The 19,316-nt window shown below is 46.7% G+C and overlaps 1 protein-coding gene across 5 annotated transcripts in view; it reads right to left on the bottom strand.

Annotated features, from left to right (window-relative positions):
• Positions 1–18,854, bottom strand: part of slc12a1 (solute carrier family 12 member 1) — a 111,192-nt gene extending 92,338 nt beyond the window's left edge. For 4 of the 5 annotated variants that reach the window (XM_070865150.1, XM_070865146.1, XM_070865147.1 and 1 more), the window contains exon 1: positions 18,255–18,854. In XM_070865150.1, the coding sequence (XP_070721251.1) occupies positions 18,255–18,659 (405 nt within the window). In that variant the 5' untranslated portion in view covers positions 18,660–18,854. Of the gene's footprint in view, positions 1–960; positions 1,010–18,254 lie in introns of those variants that run through there. The other variant, XM_070865149.1, reaches the window with a different exon arrangement.
• Between the last annotated feature and the right edge of the window lie 462 nt (positions 18,855–19,316).

Genomic DNA, 19,316 nt, shown 5'->3' with positions numbered 1-19,316 from the left:
AGCTCATCTGCTGAAAAAACCCTCATCCATGCCTTTGTTACCTCTAGACTTGACTATTCCAACACACTCCTGGCCAGCCTCCCAGCTTCCACCCTCCATATAAACTTAAGGTCATCCAAAACTCTACTCCCTGTACCCTAACTCACACCAAGTCCCGTTCACCCATCACCTCTGCTCGCTAACATACATTGGCTCCTGGTTAAGCAATGCCTCGATTGCAAAATTCTCATCCTTGTTTTCAAATCCCTCAATGGCCTCACCCTATCTCCCCAACTCTGTAACCTTCTCCAGCCCCACAACCCTCCGAGATATCTGCGCTCCTCTAATTCTGGCCTCTTGTGCAACCCCAATTTTAGGGCCCAACATTGCCAACCCCTTTTTTCAGCATACTGACCTGAAGCGCGCTGACTTTGCGTGCTGGAAAGGGCACCAGAAAAAAAGGGGGCCGCTCTTCAGAGTCCCTGGAGTCGTGGCGTGGCGTGGCAACTGGAGGGGGGGGTGGGGGGAGAAAAGAGAGCAACAGGCCAGCACAGAAAGCACTGCCGGCACCTGCGCGCATACTCAGTGAGGGCTGCGTGCATGCTCCTGCCCTCCCAGCGCATCCTGCGGGCTGTGAGCAGGACCCGATGCTCGCAGCCTCTATCCCAGGCCGAAGGGACGCCCAATCTCGCCACACCCTATCCCTGGCTGAGTGGACTCACACACTGGCCGGCTGAGTTCCCGGGCAGGTAGGACACCGCTTTTATTTTTTTATTTATGGCTATGCTGTGAGACTTTTGATTTGGGGGGGGGGGGGGGGGGGGAAGAGAGAGAGAGAGAGAGAGAGAGAGAGAGAGAGAGAGAGAGAGAGAGAGAGAGAGAGAGAGAGAGGGAGGGGAGAGAGGAGGAGATTTTTTTGGGGGGTGGGGTGGTGAGCATGAAGAAAGTGTGTCTCTCTGGCTCCCAGAAAAAACAACTTACTCCAAAAAAAATTGATGCAAGTCATGGCCAGGATTGGGCCCCACATCTCTGCACCACTGGAGGCCGCGCTGTCTGCTGCCTAGGCTCCAAGCTCTGGAATTCCCTTCCTAAACCTCTCCACGTCTCTTTCCTCCTTTCAGACGCTCCTTAAAATCTACCTATTTGACCAAGCCTTTTGTCATCTGCCCAGTATCTCCTTATGTAGCTCAGTGTCAAATTTTGTTTGATAACTCTCATGAAGCTTCTTGGAATGTTTTACTACATTAAAGGTGCTATATAGATGCAAGTTGTCATCCTGAGCTGTGATTCCATAATCGAAAAACCAGCCAACATTTGGGTGTTTTATCATTTGGAAACTGTTGTTTTAATTTGAAAAACAGGCTTTTCAAGCAACCACATCACAATATTATTTTACTGCAGAAACTGGATTCAAACCCCATGCCAAAGTGACAAGACTAAAGACTCCTCCCTCTGCCTAATGTAAGGGTCTTTTATAAAGAGGTGTCAGCTAGTATCAGTTTCCAAACGTTTCAAATCTCCAAGGGCAAGAGAGATAAACTAGGAAATTATAGGCTTATTAGCCCAATGTCAGTTGTGGGAAAATTAGAATCTGTTATTAGGGACAGAGTGACTGTGCACTTAAACAAATACGAGCTGATCACAATAGAGCCAGCATGGATCCGTAAAGGGCAAGTCATGTCTTCCAGAAGGCATTTGAGAAGGTTCCACATAAGAGACTTAATTGATTGTGCATGGAATTGAGTGTGCATGGAATTGGTGGCAACCTATTGGCTTGGATAGTAATTTGGTTAGGAGGTAGGAGACAGAGATGGGATAATAGATATGTACTCAAATTGGCAGGATGTGACAAATGGTGTCTCCCAAGGAACTGTGAAGCCACAACTTTTCACTATTTTTGTAAATGACTTGAATGAAGGCATAGTGAGCCATATATATACACTTTCTGACAACACTAAGTTAAGTGGCTCAGTAAATAGTGTAGATGGGAGCAGAAAGTTGCAACAGGATATTGATCGTTTAAGTGAGTGGGCAGATGGTGTTCAATGTGGGACTCTGGAACCAAGAAAGATAATCAGAGTATTTTATAAATAGCAAGAAGCTAGGAACTGCAGATGAGCAGAGATTTAGGGGTCCAAGTACAGAAATCACAAAGCTACTGAACAGGTACAAAAAAAATGTTTTACAGTCTAATGGAACGTTGACCTTAGTCTTGGGATGTTTTACTACATTAAAGACGTTATATAAATAAAAGTTATTATCTCAAGACAGCTGGAACACAAAGGGGTAGAACATAAGAATTAGGAGCAAGAGTAGGCCATTCGGCCCTTCGAACCGGCTCCGCCATTCAATAGGATCATGGCTGATCATCAACCTCAATTCCACCTGCCCGCACTATCCCCATATCCCTAGAGTCCCTTAATACTGTATCCAAAAATCTATCGATCTCTGTCTTGAATATACTCAACGACTGAGCATCCACAGCCCTCTGTGGTAGAGAATTCCAAAGATTCACCACCCTTAGTGATGAAATTTCTCATCTCAGTCCTAAATGGCTAAGCCCTTATTCTGAGACTGTGACCCCCGATTCTAGATTCCCCAACCAGGGCAAACATCTACCCTGTCATGCCCTATACGAATTTTGTATGTTTCAATGAGATCACATCTCATTCTTCTAAACTATAGAGAATATAGGCCTAGTCTACTCAATCGCTTCTTATAGGACAATCCGCTCCCCCCCCCCCGCTATCCCAAGAACCAGTCTGGTGAACCTTCGTTGCACTCTCTATGGAAAGTAAATCCTTCATACGGAAAGGAGACCAAAACTGTATACAATACTCCAGGTGTGGTCTCACTAGGCCCCTATATAATTGCAGTAAGTCATCTTTACTCTTATACTCAAATCAGATTGTAATAAAGGCCAACATACCATTTGCTTTCTTAATTGCTTACTGTACCTACATATTAACTTTCAGTGATTAGTGTACAAGGACACCCGGGTCCCTCTGAACACCAACATTTCCCAATCTCTCACCATTTAAAAAATACTCTGCTTCTCTATTTTTCCTACCAAAGTGGATAACTTCACATTTCTCCACATTATGTTCGATTTGCCATGTTCTTGTTCACTGACTGAGCCTGTCTATATTCCCTTGAAGCATCTTTGCAACTTACATTCCTACCTAGCTTTGTATCAGCAAACTTGTATATATTACATTTGGTCCCCTCATCCAAATCATTGATATAGATTGTGAATAGCCAAGGCTCAAGCACCGATCCTTGTGAAATGTGAAGTTATCCACTTTGGTAGGAAAAAAAGAGAAGCAGAGAGATTGGGAAATGTTGTGTTCAGAGGGACCCGGGTGTCCTTGTACACGAATCACAAAGTTAACATGCAGGTACAGCAAGCAATTAGGAAAGCAAATGATATGTTGGCCTTTATTACAAGAGGATTTGAGTATAAGAGTAAAGATGCCTTACTGAGTAAGGAAGTCTTGCTACAATTGTACAGGGCTTTGGTGAGACCACACCTGGAGTACTGTGCAGTTTTAGTCTCCTTATCTAAGGAAGGATATACTTGTCTTAGAGGCAGTGCAACAAAGGCTCACTAGATTGATCACCGGGATGAAAGGGTTGTCCTATGGAGGAGACAGAGTAGATTGGGCCTATGCTCTGGAATTTAGAAGAATGAAAGGTGATCTCATTGAAACATAAAGGATTCTGAGGGGGACTGACAGGGGCGCTGCTCAGAGATTGTTTGCCCCTGGCTAAATGTCTAGAACTAGGGGACAAAGTCGAAGGATAAAGGGTCAGGCATTTAAGATGGAGAGGAGGAGGAATTTCTTCACTCAGATGGTTGTGAATCTTTGGAATTCTCTACCCCAAAGGGATGTGGATGCTAAGTTATTGAGTATATTCAAGACAGATAGATTTTTGGACTCTAGGGGCCAAAATTGTCCTCCCCCGAAAACGGGGTGCACGCACCGCATTCTAGAGTCCCTTATCGCCAAGATGGATGAGGTGGTGTTAAGATCGAAATTCCACTTTTTCGGGCCCAAAACGGAGCAGAGTGATAACGACCGGGGTAATGGGCTGGTTTCAGCGGAGTAGTGTTTGGACCGTGAAATTCCACTCCTAACCAATTGATCTGAACGATGCAGCTGCCCCCTGGCCTTCTGCAGCTGTGGCTTGACTTCGTTCTGACTTGCTTCAAAGGAGATGGCTGCTTCAGGGACACAGAACTGGAAAGTCTGATGGAAGCTGTGGAGGGAAGGCGGCGGCGGCTACTCTTCTCTGAAACTGGTGGGAGACCAAGTAGGAGCGTCTTCATAAATGCCTGGAGGGATATTGCGGAGGTGGTTTCGGGGACCTCCATTCACCAGTGCACCCCCACCCAAAGCAGGAAAAGGCTAACCAACCTTATTCAACTGATGAAAGTGAGTACATGTTCTCTTAACTCCTCACATTCTATCTGCCAGACTCTCCTTTGCTAATTTCTCTCACCCCAACACTACAGAGTAGCTGAAGTAGCTGTTGATTGCTAAGGCATGTATGTGTGCACACTCACAATGGAGGATCCCTTGTATCCGAGATTCACAAGCAAGCATGTAATCGACCCATACTTGCACCAAATGCCGAGGCCTCTGGAAACTCCGACTTATCAACCCTTCCTTGCTTTGCAGGCCACAACCGTGCCCAGCAACAAGCCACTGGTGGGGGCGAGTTGCAAAATGTGGAGCTCACTGATCTGGAGGAGAGGGTGCAGCAGCTAGTGGCCACGCATGTTTGGATCCCTGTGGCTGTTGGTTGCTCCGATGGTGCTGGGGGGAGCATGGGTAAGTGAAGGTCTTTGTGTAATGCCATCCCGGATAGTGCAATGGGCGACCTGGCTATTGTTTATGCCTGCGTGCAAGCTGCTTGCTGCATGGTGCTATGCAGCAACTCACCCTCACATGATTGCAGAAGGTGTGTCTGTCACCATGAGCAAGACAGACACACCCTTGACCCGACTGGCAACCAGTCAAGAGGAGACACTTGATGCCCTGGATGATCTTGGCGCATGTCCAATGAGTAAGATGGAGAGTTCTGTCACCAACACCGCATCACTGCTTCATACAGTCACACACACCAACTCAGATACTGGGAGTCCGCGGTCAGGTACCTTAGATTTAGGAGACGGGACTGTACTGGATGAAGCACCTGGGCCTAGTGGGCTGCAGCATGGTGAAGGGCAAAGGCAACCTCGGGTGCCATCTCACCAGGAGGGCGAGCGAGCAGCCAAGTCCTGCTGAGAAGGACTCAGACGAGCCAGTCGATGTTGGGGCTTAGGAATAAAGGGTGGCAGCCATGCAATCTGAGCTCTTGGGGGCAATGAAAGGGGTGCCCGAGACGTTGTCACAAGTGGTCAAGAGCATGGAGGAGTCCGTCTCCTGCATTGTGGACAGCTCTGTGGACACCATGGAGACAATCATTGCCAGTGTGCAGACAATGGTGGAATCTCAGAATGACCATGCGAATCCAGCTGCGATACACATCTCTTGGCCGAGGAGACAACTGCCATTGCAGCACAGGCACAAGGGAACGAGCGTCGCTGTGCTTTTTTGGACAGAATGGCTGCTGCCCTTGAAGCTCAGAATCTGGGCAACAGGGCATGGAGCGTCTGACTACTGTAATCTCTGATGGCTTCCAGAGTGTGGCTGCTCTCATGCAGTCTCAGCTGGTTGCTACACGAGATCTGACAGCTGCCATTGTGTCTGGATGCACCATGATCCACCAGGGGCCTAACGGCACCATCCCATGCCGCCAACCTGTGCTCCAGCAGCTTAGTGGGAGTGGTGGGGTGCTGCTCCGGCGGAGTGGCGCTGGCTCCTCGGACCATTATACTGATGTGGGCTCTCCGGTTCACAGCAGCCCTGAGCCGAGACCTGCCACTCCGCAATTGCTGCCAACCATGGCGACGCCCAAGCCATTTCTGACTGAAGGTGCAGAGAAGGTTGCGGTCCAGTCTGCAGCCTGCCCTTCCAGGGCCAGAGCTGGTCGAGGGCGTCCGAGAAGGAATCTGTAGCTTCCTATACAGACACACAGCATCTGGCCCCTCCTTAGAGCACGCCCTTGCTGAGGGCCCTCCCGTGGCAGCACTCTGGCCTCCCCTCTGTCGCCATGCTAGGCCACCATGATAGCTGCAGCCCTTGTCCCCGGTGCCACCTTTTCCTGCGTGCCTCGACAGCATGCACAATGTGCAGGAGGCGTTGGCCTGCCAGCACTGCACCTATTCCAAACCCTCCCCAAGCCCAGCTTCCTCAAAGTCACCTCCCTGTTCTGCAGGTGGAGGCGCTTCCAGCACTCGCAAACAATCGCGCATTGTAACCATGCACTGCTTCTCAAACAAACACAGGGGAAAAAGTCACTGACACAAATTCAACAAAAACCAACACACCTTTAAGGCAAGCTGGCGGTGTGTATCAGGAACTATGCACCACCCTAAAAAACCAACTCTTGGCACCGCCGAGCGGTCGGATGATTTTTAGAGCGGAATGTCGCTTCCGGCCCGGGACCTCGGCAGAGCGCGCTGTGATGACGCACTTAGGAGTGCTGGCCAGCACCACGGCAGAATTAGGGGGTGGAGAGGGAAGAAACAGTGCAGTGATGGTCACCGGCGAGAAACCGCGGCAGGGCAATTGGGCGGTCAGCAGCCATTACATGAGAAGTCAACGACCACTCCACTCCGCAGCATGGCTGCCAATTTCCGGTGGTAACAGGCCTTAAGGAAAGGGGCAATTTCGGCCCCTATGGATTATGGGGATCGGGCAGGAAAGTGGAGTTGAGGTTGAAGAACAGTCATGATGTTAATGAATGGTGGAGCAGGCTTGAAAGGTCATATGGCCTATTCTTGCTCCAAATTCTTATAAAACTTCAAAACTGAGATTGATCGATTTTTGTTAGGCAAGGGTATTAAGATTATTCAACTACAGTAATATAACAACATCATGGCACCTCCACAGCAACCAGGTCAATTATCCTCATGTGACAATGTTTAACAAGCTGACATTCAGCAAGAAAATCCTTTATGATTAAGGAATGCAGCCAGCTCATGGGGAGGCATCTTGATGGCCACACGTGTGGAATTTATTATACCTTGCACTTGGGGGAAAGCGCAATATCCGAGATTTCTTCTTGGCTCCTGATGTACACAGGGAAAGATGAGTTTGTTCTGGCCTTTAAAAATAAAGGCCTTGATATTAATCCCCCCCCCCCCCCCCTCGATGAACGGGAGGGAGTCAGGTTGAAAATTGAAATAACTAGGAATGCAAAACGCATTTCGCATGTGCCAGCCGCCATTTTCACAGCTTCGGGTTTCGTGGCTTGCAAGTGTCCTCCTTGAGCGAAACATTTCCTTAAGATTACAGATGCAACGTCCCGAATGCGGAACTCCGAAAACCGGAATTGTCGAAAACCAGACATTTTGCTCATAGCTGACGGAGTCATCTGGAATTATTGTCTGAAAACCAGATATTTTTGAGGCAAGCCAAAATCCGGAACGGATTTCGGTTGAGGATTCCGGACTTTGTACTCTATTTAAATCAGATTCCCACAGCGTATTCAAAAGCCTGATTTAAATTTAACAGTTGCCATGCGGGTTTCCCAAGGCTCTGGAAATCCGGCAGTGAAAGGAAGGCAGGAGTTGCCAGCTCCACAAGGCAAGGGTCTTTTAAAGCACTCCTTGGGGGGCCAGAAGGAACAGGACTGCTCTCCCGGCCCCTTAAAGACACCTTTGGCTTCCCCTCTGCCAGATGTGACTGATCCCCATCCACAAGCACTGATGTCTTCTCTGCACTGCAATCGTGGTCGACCCCCTCCCCAAGCACCGATCTCCAGCCTTCCCTCCTCCCGCAATGGCCTCTCTTCCCACCCTACCGTCCCCCCCGCCCTCACCAGCAGCTAGCCAGCCTGTCAATTTAAAAAACGGCAGATTATAATAAGGTCCAGTCATTGGCCTTGACCTGTTTCTGGCCGTTTTCACCCTACCCGTAAATATCGGGGCATTGCCATTTGTCACCTGCCGAATAAAAGAATGGACAGCAAATTGGCTAATATGCGCTGTCACCTGCCCCAGAGGCAAAGAACTTCAAACCCTTGATCACTTTGATGGCCACTGGCAAGGCACACCTTCCTTGTATTGGGTTCCAGGTCAGACTGCAGCAAGTGACACAGCGCAGTTACAGCCTCACGGCTGATCTGCACTCACTTCTCTATTGAGAGGTTGAGGTATGTGACACTGGTCTGGTACACCCTCAGAGCTTGCTACAGTCATGTTCTTGCTTCCTGACCCTCTTCCCGTACACAGGAAAAGTCGTACATCCTCCTCAGTAGCTTGTTGCTCCTGCAAATTATTCCTCTTCAAGTACATCTCCAATTGCCTTTTGAAAGTTCGTGTGGAATCTGAGTCCAATACTCTTTTAGGTCGTGCATTCCAGATCTTAACAACCCTCTGAGAAACATTTTCTCCTAATTTCCCCTCATTCTTTTGCCAATTATTTTAAATCTGTGACTTAGTTACCGACCCACTTGCCTTAGGAAAAAGTTTCTCCTTATTTACTATCGTAAAAATCTCAATTTTGAATATCTCCATTAGGACTCCGCTTAACCCTCTGCTCTAAAGAACAATCCCAGCTTCTCCAATCTCTCCACATAACTGAAGTCCCTCATTCCTAGTATCATTCCTGTGAACGTCCTCTGAACCCTCTCCAAGGCCTTGACATCCTTCCTAAAGTATGATGCCCAGAATTGGATGCAATACTCCAGCCAAGACCTAACCAATGATTTGTAAAGGTTTAGCATGACTTCCTTGTTTTGTACAAATGCAAAATACTAGTTCTGTTGAAAGGTCATTGACCTGAAACATTAACTGTGCTCGCTCCCTAGATGCTGCCTGACCTGCTGAGTATTTGGAGCATTTTGTGTTTCCTTGTTGCTGTATTCAATGCCCCTATTTACAAAGTCAAGCATCCCATATGCTTTCTTAAACACTTTGTCAACTTGCAATGCCGCCTTCAGAAATTTGTGAAAATGCAGCCCCAGGTTCTTCTGTTTTTTCACCCTCTCAAAATAATACCATTTAGATTATATTGCCTCTCCATGTTGTTCCTCCCAAAGTGCATTACTTCACACTTATGCACCTTAAATTGTGTCTGCCATGTGTCTGCCCATTTCAGCAGTCCGTCTATATCCTCCTGAAGTCTGCTATTATACTTTTCATTATTTACTACGTTGCCAAGTTTGGTGTCATCCGCAAACCACATTTTACTCCCTATACTCCAGCTTTTTTTTATATATAGCAATGACGATATATTTATATAGTAACTTTAATGTAGTAAAACATCCCAAGGTGCTTCACAGGAGTGTTATCAAACAAAATTTGACATCAAGGAGATATTAGGGCAGATTGGTCAAAGAGGTAGGTTTTAAGGAGGGTCTTAGCGCATGAAAGAGGTAGAGTGGAGCGGTTTAGAGAGGGAAATCCAGAGTTTAGAGCCTTGGCTGCTGAAGGCACGGCCACCAATGGTGAAGTAATGGGTTTAATACTGACCCCTGGAGGACTCCACTGCCTACTCCAGTCAGAAAAACATCGACTCTGTGTCCTATCCCCTAGACAATTAACTACCCAAGTTACTATTGTCCCTTTAATCCCATATGTTTCTATTTCCTGAATGAGCCTGTATTTTAGCAAATGCCTTTTGAAAGTCCATATATACACATATACTGCGCTACCTTCGTCAACCCTGTTACTTCAAAGAACTCAATTAGGTTAGTCGGACACATTTGCTTTTAACAAATTCCTGCTGGCTGTCCATTACTAAACCATGCTTCTCCAAATGAGAATTAATTTTGTCCTTGACAATGGTCTCTAGCAATGTTTCCGTTAAGCTGTGCAGCCACATGCCTATGGTCTGGAGGTCCCAAGCAAACCTCCTGCCAGCTTTACAATGGGAAAAACCATAAATGCATGGAAATTTGAATGGGACGCGTACTTCCAAAAAAAAGAGGGGACATTGGTCTCTAATGGTTTTCCCGCCACTGATTAGACTAACTAGCCTGTAGTTACCAGATTTATTCCTCTCCCCTCCCTATTTTTGAATAAGGGTGTAACATCTGCAATTCTCCAGTCCTTGGGTACCACTCCCATATACGAGGTGGTTTGAAACATTGTCAGAGCTTCTGCTATCTACACCCTTGCTACCCTCAGCAACCTAGAATGTATCCCACCTGGACCAGGTGACTCAAGTGATGTCAACCTATTTAGCACCTCCTTTCTATTTTTATCTTACCCAATATCTCTACTGCGACATTAACTTCCTCCTCTTTTTTTGCAAGGTCAGATGCAAAGTACTCATTCAGTATCTCTGCCTCCACTAAAAGGATTTCCTTTCTTTAAAATCCCAAATCAGCCCCTCCAGTCCTTTAAATATCCTTTTACTTCTTGTACGTTTTATAAAAGATTTTTGGGTTTAATGTTATCCACTAATCTTCTCATTTTTTCATTGCCCTTCTTATATCCTTCTTCAATTTCCCATTACACTCTATATTCGATCTGGTTTTCTACTGTATTCTGAATAGAGATGATAGATTTTTTGGACTCGAGGGGAATCAAGAGATATGGGCATTGGGTGGGAAAGTGGAGTAGACAGAAAGATAAGACTTTCATTTATAGCGCCTTTCACAACCACCGGATGTCTCAAAGTGCTTTACTGCCAATGAATTACATTTGGAGAGTTGTAATGTGGGAAACACGGCAGCAAATTTGCACACTGCAAGCTCCCACAAACAGCAATGTGATAATGACCCAGATAATATGTTTTTTGTTATGTTGATTGAGGGATAAATCCCCCGCTCTTCTTCAAAATAGTGCCATGGGATCTTTTATGCCACCTGAGGGGGCAGACGGGGCCTAGATTTATGTGCTCAAGTTCCTAGAGTGAGACTTGAACCCACAACCTTCTGACTCAGAGGCAAGTGTGCTACCCACTGAGCCACAGCTGACATTGAATGGTGGAGCCAGCGTGAGGTGCCGTACGGCCTACTCCCAATTCTTATATTCTTATGATACAGGCAGTTGTCTGGTCCCTAATCTGCATGACTTAGCCACAAATCACCTCAACTGTTCCACTACTAATGTGGAACTCTCAGCCACATGGGAGTTCGTTTTGACTAGTATGACAATATTTGTGCATGAAAGGTTTGAATTACAAAATCCACACGGGCATAAAGTAAAGGACGGCAAGTCCCTGCACTTACACTGCAGAGTTTAAGGACAGTGACATTTCCGTCAACCCTCCATATACTTTCTTCTTGTAAGTAATGTTTTCATTCTTTCCTCTCTAAATATTTGATAAAGTTGTCCTTGAAATGAGCATCTTTAATAATGGAGAATGGAATATTTTCTATTCACTGTCAGCATCAAGGATTCTAAAGGGATTTATTTTGTTCTGCTTGTTAGAACTAGCACGTGTTCTGAATATGTATTAAAAGCTAGTCATTTTGCGATTTGATGTTAATTCATCTGACAATGTTCCTGAATTTTCTCATAGGTAGAAAATGTTTTTACTTTATGTTAAAGCACTGCTGCAGTAACATTTTTAACTGCTTGTTGAACAGCAGTTGGAAAATGTATATTCAGGATATATACATGAGGAGATGTTAACTGAAGTACAAGTCTGTGAACTCTGAAACACGAGTGTCTCATTAAGTCTGGCAATACCATAGCTCGAAGATAGAAGGAGGAGACCATGATCCAGGAGTTCAGACATTAGTGTCAACCTTACAGCCCCAAGAGTCAGCCTAGCTCAGTAGTGGCAGCCTTGTCTCTGAATCAGAAGGTTATGGGTTCAAGCTTCACTCGAGGGCTTAAGCACATAATCAAGGCTGACATTTTGAGGGAGTACTACATTGTCAGAGATGCTGTCTTTCAAAAAAGGTGCTAAAGCAAGATCCCGTCTGCCTGTTTAAATAGACGTAAACAATCTCATGAAGAGGAGCTGGGGAATTCCTTCAGTGTTAACAACATCAAAAGAAACAGATTAACTGGTCATTTAAGAGTTATTTTTTGTGGGACATTGCTGAAAGCAAATTGGATGTTGTGACTGCTCACATAACTGCCTATACTTCAAAAGCTAATTCATTGGCTGTGAAGTACTTTGAGACAATCTGAATTCTCTACTACTATCCAGTGCCAAGCCGCAATGTAGAAAGAGGCCGCATCTCAGGTACACCCAGGGCCTGTATCAGCTGCAGGAAATAAATTTACAGCCACAGAGCAGCATCAGGATGGCACACTCAGTGGAAATAAAAGTTGTCACCCTAGACAACTTCTATGGGTGCTTATAGGCAATAGCATCACTCAAATCAATTAGTATACCTCTTTTGGTTACCGTGTAAGGAGACACTAGATTGCCCCAATGTCATCAACTCATAAAATCTAACAAAAGAGCTCCCTTTTTAGAGGGGCACAACTAATTAAACCCAAATCATACAAAAGAAAGGAAAATTAAATTAAATATTATTTCCCATGTGTACTACACACTCCAGTCCCTGCGGTGCCCACCAGCGACAGAAGTACTCCAGGGCCACCCAGGTGCGGAAAATCAATTAGTATGCAGTTTGCCTTTGAGTCACTGTATCAAGAGTCTTTTCTATCACAACCTGGCACATAGCACTAGCTGGAGAAGAGGACCAACTGTGTCACATTCCCCGCTAGATTAAACTATACCATTTATGCAGGCAGTGCCTTTCCTTTAAGGAACAGAAAAGGTCACTGCTCACTCAATATTGAAATTGTAAGCAGTTACCAATAAATAAGCATGCAAGTTAATGCTATTTTCTGGAAAGTGCTTAGAATCCACATAATCAAGGGTTTCAAATGTTTGATGGTGAAGAAACAATTCAGGTTTGGCTCCTGGGAGACATGACTAACCCATTTCAAATGTGGCGAATGAGAGAGATATGGAATTCCCAGATTCCAAAAGGGGCTATAAAGACACACAATTGCAAGGCAGAAATATATTAGAGTAGACCTTTGTCTTCCTAAAATAATTCATGGTTTGGATTGTTTGGTGGTGCCAATCAACATGTGCCACAGAGTTGATGGAATGACTACTTTTTTCCATGTTACACAGTATTACCATTGAAAGAAACATGCACGATTGTTGAGGAGCTGCATAGCAAGGCAGGCCCTAGAAAGAGGATTATAAAGCATTGCAACATTCGTACCAGTGCCTCAAAGGATACATGTGTAACTAGCACGGATGATTAATTCTGCACCCGCTCTCCCAAATACCTGCACACAGATCTTTCTGTAAAACAAACGCAGAAAATAGAACTTTGAATTTCTACTTCGACTAATTCTGTCTGGCACGTTTTGGGCCGCACATGACTATGGGGGTTTGTTTTTTCACATCAAGTTTCACACATTCAACACTTGCTTCTGTTAAAGCAACCGTAAATATGTACAGTATTTTTAAATGGAATGTGCTGTCATGTTGTGTAAACGAGTGCCTTCATAATTTTTAACTCTTCTAATAAATCTCCTCAATCTTCTCTGCTCTGGTGAAAATAGACCCAGTTTGTCAAGTCTTTCCACCTCAATGTAGTTTTTCACCCTTAGTATTGTGATGAATCTACACTGTATGCTGCGTATGGCTTCAGTGGCCTTTCAATAGGACATCTAAAACTGTACAGAGTACTGCAGATGTGCCCTTTCTGGTATTCTCACTACTGCTGCTACAGCGATACGCTATAGGAAGGACCAGGTGTCCCCTAAAGGAGCTCAATTTACCACCATGGGGGGGGGCTAAGAGGCAAGATTAAAATGGAAAACAATTCAGTGAAGAAACACTAACAGCTGTGTACTGCTACAACATGTGGTCCTTCCTATAGCATTTCACTCTAGTACCAGAAAAGGCTCCTCTCCATGAGGATACTGCAATGGAAATTTTTAATAAATAATTTCCAAAACCAAATTGCCCAGATCAGCTTCCAGAACAGTGTGAAGAGCCAATCCTCACTGCACCAATTCGAGCTGCTCCAGGACATACCCCTCCACATGGTATATTTATCAGGCAAGGCTGCTCCAAGGGTTATATTTTCTGGTGTTTGTTACCCAAGTTACCATTTATTTCATACAGAGCTGGGGGAGTATTGTGAACAAAAGATAGGGTGCCTAAACATCCCTTCCCCTTTAAAGAAAGACATATTTATATCATAAAAATCATCGAAATTTACAATGGAAGGAGGCCATTTCGTGTCCGAGCTGGCCAAAAGAGCTATCCAGCCTAATCCCATTTTCCAGCTCTAGGTCTAGGTCTGTAGCCCTGTAGGTTACGGCACTTCAAGTGCACATCCGAGTACTTTTTAAGGGCCCAAGTTTCCACACGATAAAAAAACGGGCGCCCCTCCGAGCTGGGCGCCTGTTTTTCGCACCTAAAACGGCGCCGGAAAAAAAACGCGCGATTCTGGAGCGCCCTGTAGCTCCTTGTCTGTTTGGCGCGGCGTCCAGGGGGGCGGAGCCTACACTTGCGCCGATTTTGTAAGTGGGAGGGGGCGGGTACCATTTAAATTAGTTTTTTTCCTGCCGGCAACGCTGCGCGTTGGAGCGTTCGCGCACGCGCAGTGTGAAGGAAACATTGGCACTCGGCCATCTTTGTAGTTGTTTAATTTTTGAACATTTTTTAATAAAAGTACATTGCCATCAGCACATCAGCACTGAGAAGGCTGCAGGAAGCCTCAGAAAGTTGAGGCAGCCGTTTCCCTCCCCCTCCCCACCCGCCGTCGGGAACGAACGGCTTTCCCCCCCCCCGGGAACGAACGGCTTTCCTCTCCTCTCCTCTCCTCCCACCCCACCCCCGCAGGAACGAACGGCTTTCCCCCCCCCGGGAACGAACGGCTTTCTCCTCCATCCCTCCCCCACCCCCCCCGCAGGAACGAACAGCTTTCCCCTCCCCCCCGCGGGAACGAACGGCTTTCCTCTCCTCTCCTCTCCTCTCCTCTCCTCTCCTCCCACCCCACCCCACCCCCGCAGGAACGAACGGCTTTCCCCCCCCCGGGAACGAACGGCTTTCTCCTCCATCCCTCCCCCACCCCCCCCGCAGGAACGAACAGCTTTCCCCTCCCCCCCGCGGGAACGAACGGCTTTCCTCTCCTCTCCTCTCCTCTCCTCTCCTCCCACCCCACCCCACCCCACCCCCGCGGGAACGAACGGCTTTCTTCTCCTCCTCCCTCCTCCACCACCCACACGGGAACGAACGCCTGCAGCATTCTCCCTGGCTGAAGCACTTTCACACAGGTAGGAAGATGGTTTATTTAATCTTTTCTTGGCTTATAAATGTTTATTCAGGTTGGATTTATTTGTATAATATTTGTGTAAGTATAAATAAGGATTTATTATAGAATTTAATGACTTCCCTCCCCCCCCCCTCGCTCGTTCTGGACGCCTAATTTGTAACCTGCGCCTGATTTTTTAATGTGTAGAACAGGTTTTTTCAGTTCTACAAAAATCTTCACTTGCTCCATTCTAAGTTAGTTTGGAGTACGTTTTCACTGTGGAAACTTTCAAATCAGGCGTCAGTGGCCGGACACGCCCCCTTTTGAAGAAAAAATTCTGTTCCAAAGTGGAACTATTCTAACTGACTAGAACTGCAGAAAAAAGAAATGTGGAGAATTGCGATTTCTAAGATAATCCGTTCTCCACCAGTTGCTCCTAAAAATCAAGCGCAAATCATGTGGAAACTTGGGCCCTAAATGTGGTGAGGATTTCTGCCTCTACCACCCTTTCAGGCAGTGAGTTCCAGACCCCCACCCACCAGGTGAAGAAATTTCCCCTCAAATCCCCTTTAAATCTTCTACCAATTACTTTAAATCTATGCCCCCTGGTGGTTGACCCCTCTACCAAGTGAAATGGGTCCATCCTATCACCTATCTAGGCCACTCATAAATTTATACACCTCAATAAGTTCTCCTCTCAGCCTCCTCTGTTCCAAAGAAAACAAACCTATCTATCCAATCGTTCCTCATAGCTAAAATTTTCAAGTCCAGGCAACATCCTCGTAAATCTCCTCTGTACCCTCTCTAGTGCAATCCTATCTTTACTGGTTGTCAGACAAGAAGCAAAAAGTAGGAGTAAATGGGGACTTTTCAGAATGGCAGGCAGTGACTAGTGGGGTACCGCAAGGTTCTGTGCTGGGGCCCCAGCTGTTTACACTGTATATTAATGATTTAGACGAGGGGATTAAATGTAGTATCTCCAACTTTGCAGATGACACTAAGTTGGGTGGCAGTGTGAGCTGCGAGGAGGATGCTATGAGGCTGCAGAGCGACTTGGATAGGTTAGGTGAGTGGGCAAATGCATGGCAGATGAAGTATAATGTGGATAAATGTGAGGTTATCCACTTTGGTGGTAAAAACAGAGAGACAGACTATTATCTGAATGGTGACAGATTAGGAAAAGGGGAGGTGCAAAGAGATCTGGGTGTCATGGTACATCAGTCATTGAAGGTTGGCATGCAGGTACAGCAGGCGGTTAAGAAAGCAAATGGCATGTTGGCCTTCATAGCGAGGGGATTTGAGTACAGGGGCAGGGAGGTGTTGCTACAGTTGTACAGGGCCTTGGTGAGGCCACACCTGGAGTATTGTGTACAGTTTTGGTCTCCTAACCTGAGGAAGGACATTCTTGCTATTGAGGGAGTGCAGACTGATTCCCGGGATGGCGGGACTGACCTATCAAGAACGACTGGATCAACTGGGCTTGTATTCACTGGAGTTCAGAAGAATGAGAGGGGACCTCATAGAAACGTTTAAAATTCTGACGGGGTTAGACAGGTTAGATGCAGGAAGAATGTTCCCAATGTTGGGGAAGTCCAGAACCGGGGGACACAGTCTAAGGATAAGGGGTAAGCCATTTAGGACCGAGATGAGGAGGAATTTCTTCACCCAGAGAGTGGTGAACCTGTGGAATTCTCTACCACAGAAAGTTGTTGAGGCCAATTCACTAAATATATTCAAAAAGGAGTTAGATGAAGTCCTTACTACTAGGGGGATCAAGGGGTATGGTGAGAAAGCAGGAATGGGGTACTAAAGTTGCATGTTCAGCCATGAACTCATTGAATGGCAGTGCAGGCTAGAAGGGCCGAATGGCCTACTCCTGCACCTATTTTCTATGTTTCTATATGTGATGACCAGAACTGCACGCAGTACTCTAGCTGTGGCCTAACTAGTGTTTTAAACAGTTTAAGCATAACCTTCCTGCTCTTGTATTCTATGCCTCGGCTAATAAAGACAAATATTCCGTATGCCTTCTTAACCATCTTGTCTACCTGGCCTGCTACCTTCAGGGATCTGTGGACATGCAATCAAAGGTCGCTTTGTTCCTCAACACTTCAGTATCCTACCATTTAATGTGTATTCCCTTGCCTTATTAGCCCTCCTCAAATGCATTACCTCACACTTCTCCGGATTGAATTCCATTTGTCACTGTTCTACCCACCTGACCAAGTTCATTGATATCTTCCTGCAGTCTACAGCTTTCTTCTTCATTATCAACCAAATAAGACGATTTTAGTATCGTAAGAACATAATAGGAGCAGGATTAGGCCATTTGGCCCATCAAGGCTGCTCCACCATTTAATAAGATCATGGCAGATCTGATCATGGACTCAGCTCCACTTGATTGCTCGCTCCCCATAACCCTTTACTCCCTTATCGCTCAAAAATATGTCTATCTCCACCTTAAAATATATTCAATTTCCCAGCTTCCACAGCTCTCTGGGGGTAGAGAATTCCATAGATTTACAACCCTCCAAGAGAAGAAATTTCTCCTCATCTCAGTTTTAAATGGACGGCCCCTTACTCTAAGATTATGTCCCGTAGTTCTAGTCTCCTCTATCAGTGGCACCCACAACCGCCTGACTCAGAGGCGAGAGTGCTACCTATTGAGGCAGGATAACTCAGTGGGGCAACCAGCCTGGGACAGATAACATTTGAAACCAAACTTTTTTTTAAAAAGTGGCATGTCACTTATAGAAACATAGAAAATAGGTGCAGGAGCAGGCCACTCGAGCCTGCAACACCATTCATGGCTGATCACGCAACTTCAGTACCCCTTTCCTGCTTTCTCTCCATACGCCCTGATCCCTTTAGCCGTAAGGGCCACATCCAACTTTCTTTTGAATGGGAGGTACCATTGCATTTGGCGCAAACACCAATATCATCACAGGTAAACTCGCCCTCACCCTTTTCAAGTCTTCGTGAAGATCTGCCAGGGAGGGTCGGTTGATCTTGACGCCGCTGAAGCTGCTCGTATTGCGGTAGAAGTCGATCCTGGGCACCCTGTCCACGGTGTTGTGCCCGAAGGGTTTGAGGTAGGAGTTGGTGTCGTAGGAGTGGAAGATGCTGTCGGGACGGAGGGAGTCCCGGCCCTGGAAACCCCCGCCTCCTCCTCCGGCCCCCCGGTACTCGAAGTGATGGAGCCGGTTCACCCCGTCCTCGCCGCCGAAGGAAGACACGGCGTACTCGGGCGGCTGGTCGCCCTGCGGGACGCCGCTGGCGGTCCGCTCGTCCACCAGCCGGACGTGGAAGCGGCTGCAGGGCAGCGCGCCGCCCGCCCCCGCCAGGCCCGGGTTGCAGTCTCTCTCCATCCGCCCCGCCCGCTCAAAATGGCGCCCGCGCTGCCGACTGCCGCCGTCCCCTTAGCAACCGCCACCGAGCTCCCCTCACACTGGGATAGCTCGCCGCCGGCCGGCCGCAGTACCTGGAGACTATCAGTGATAACTATTTTTTATTTTGTGCTCCCTCACCCCGCCGCTTCCGACCGCAGTCCGCGCCGCGCGCGCTTTCCCGCCCTTTTATAGCGCCGGCCCCTCGCTTGCGCATGCGCGCCCAGCCTGTGCCGATTGGTTGGCTCCAATGGAGCGAGCTCAGGGACAAAGCTATATTCCTCTGGCTGGCTCTTACACTCAGATGTATAGGTGTAGCATAGATATTATATCATGGATGATATTAATAAATATAAATGATTACATGTTATTTCTGTAAGTCTTCAGTAAAGGAATAAAACTCTCGACCCTTTTAGCCTACACTCTCAAAGTAATGTTTCAGCAGCGAGTTCAGATCTGGAATGGGATACCTGAAAGGGTGGTGGAAAGAGATTCAATAGTAATCTTCAAAAGGGAATTGGATAAATACTTGCAAATGAAAAAGAAATGCATGGATACGTGGAAAAAGAGGGGAGTGGAATAGCTCTTTCAAAGAGCCGGCACAGACACGATGGGTCGAATAGGCTCATACTGTGCCCA

Source organism: Pristiophorus japonicus, chromosome 21 (genome assembly GCF_044704955.1).
Source record: "Pristiophorus japonicus isolate sPriJap1 chromosome 21, sPriJap1.hap1, whole genome shotgun sequence".
Lineage (NCBI taxonomy): Eukaryota > Metazoa > Chordata > Chondrichthyes > Pristiophoridae > Pristiophorus > Pristiophorus japonicus.
This window is presented reverse-complemented; position numbering and strand designations above follow the sequence as displayed.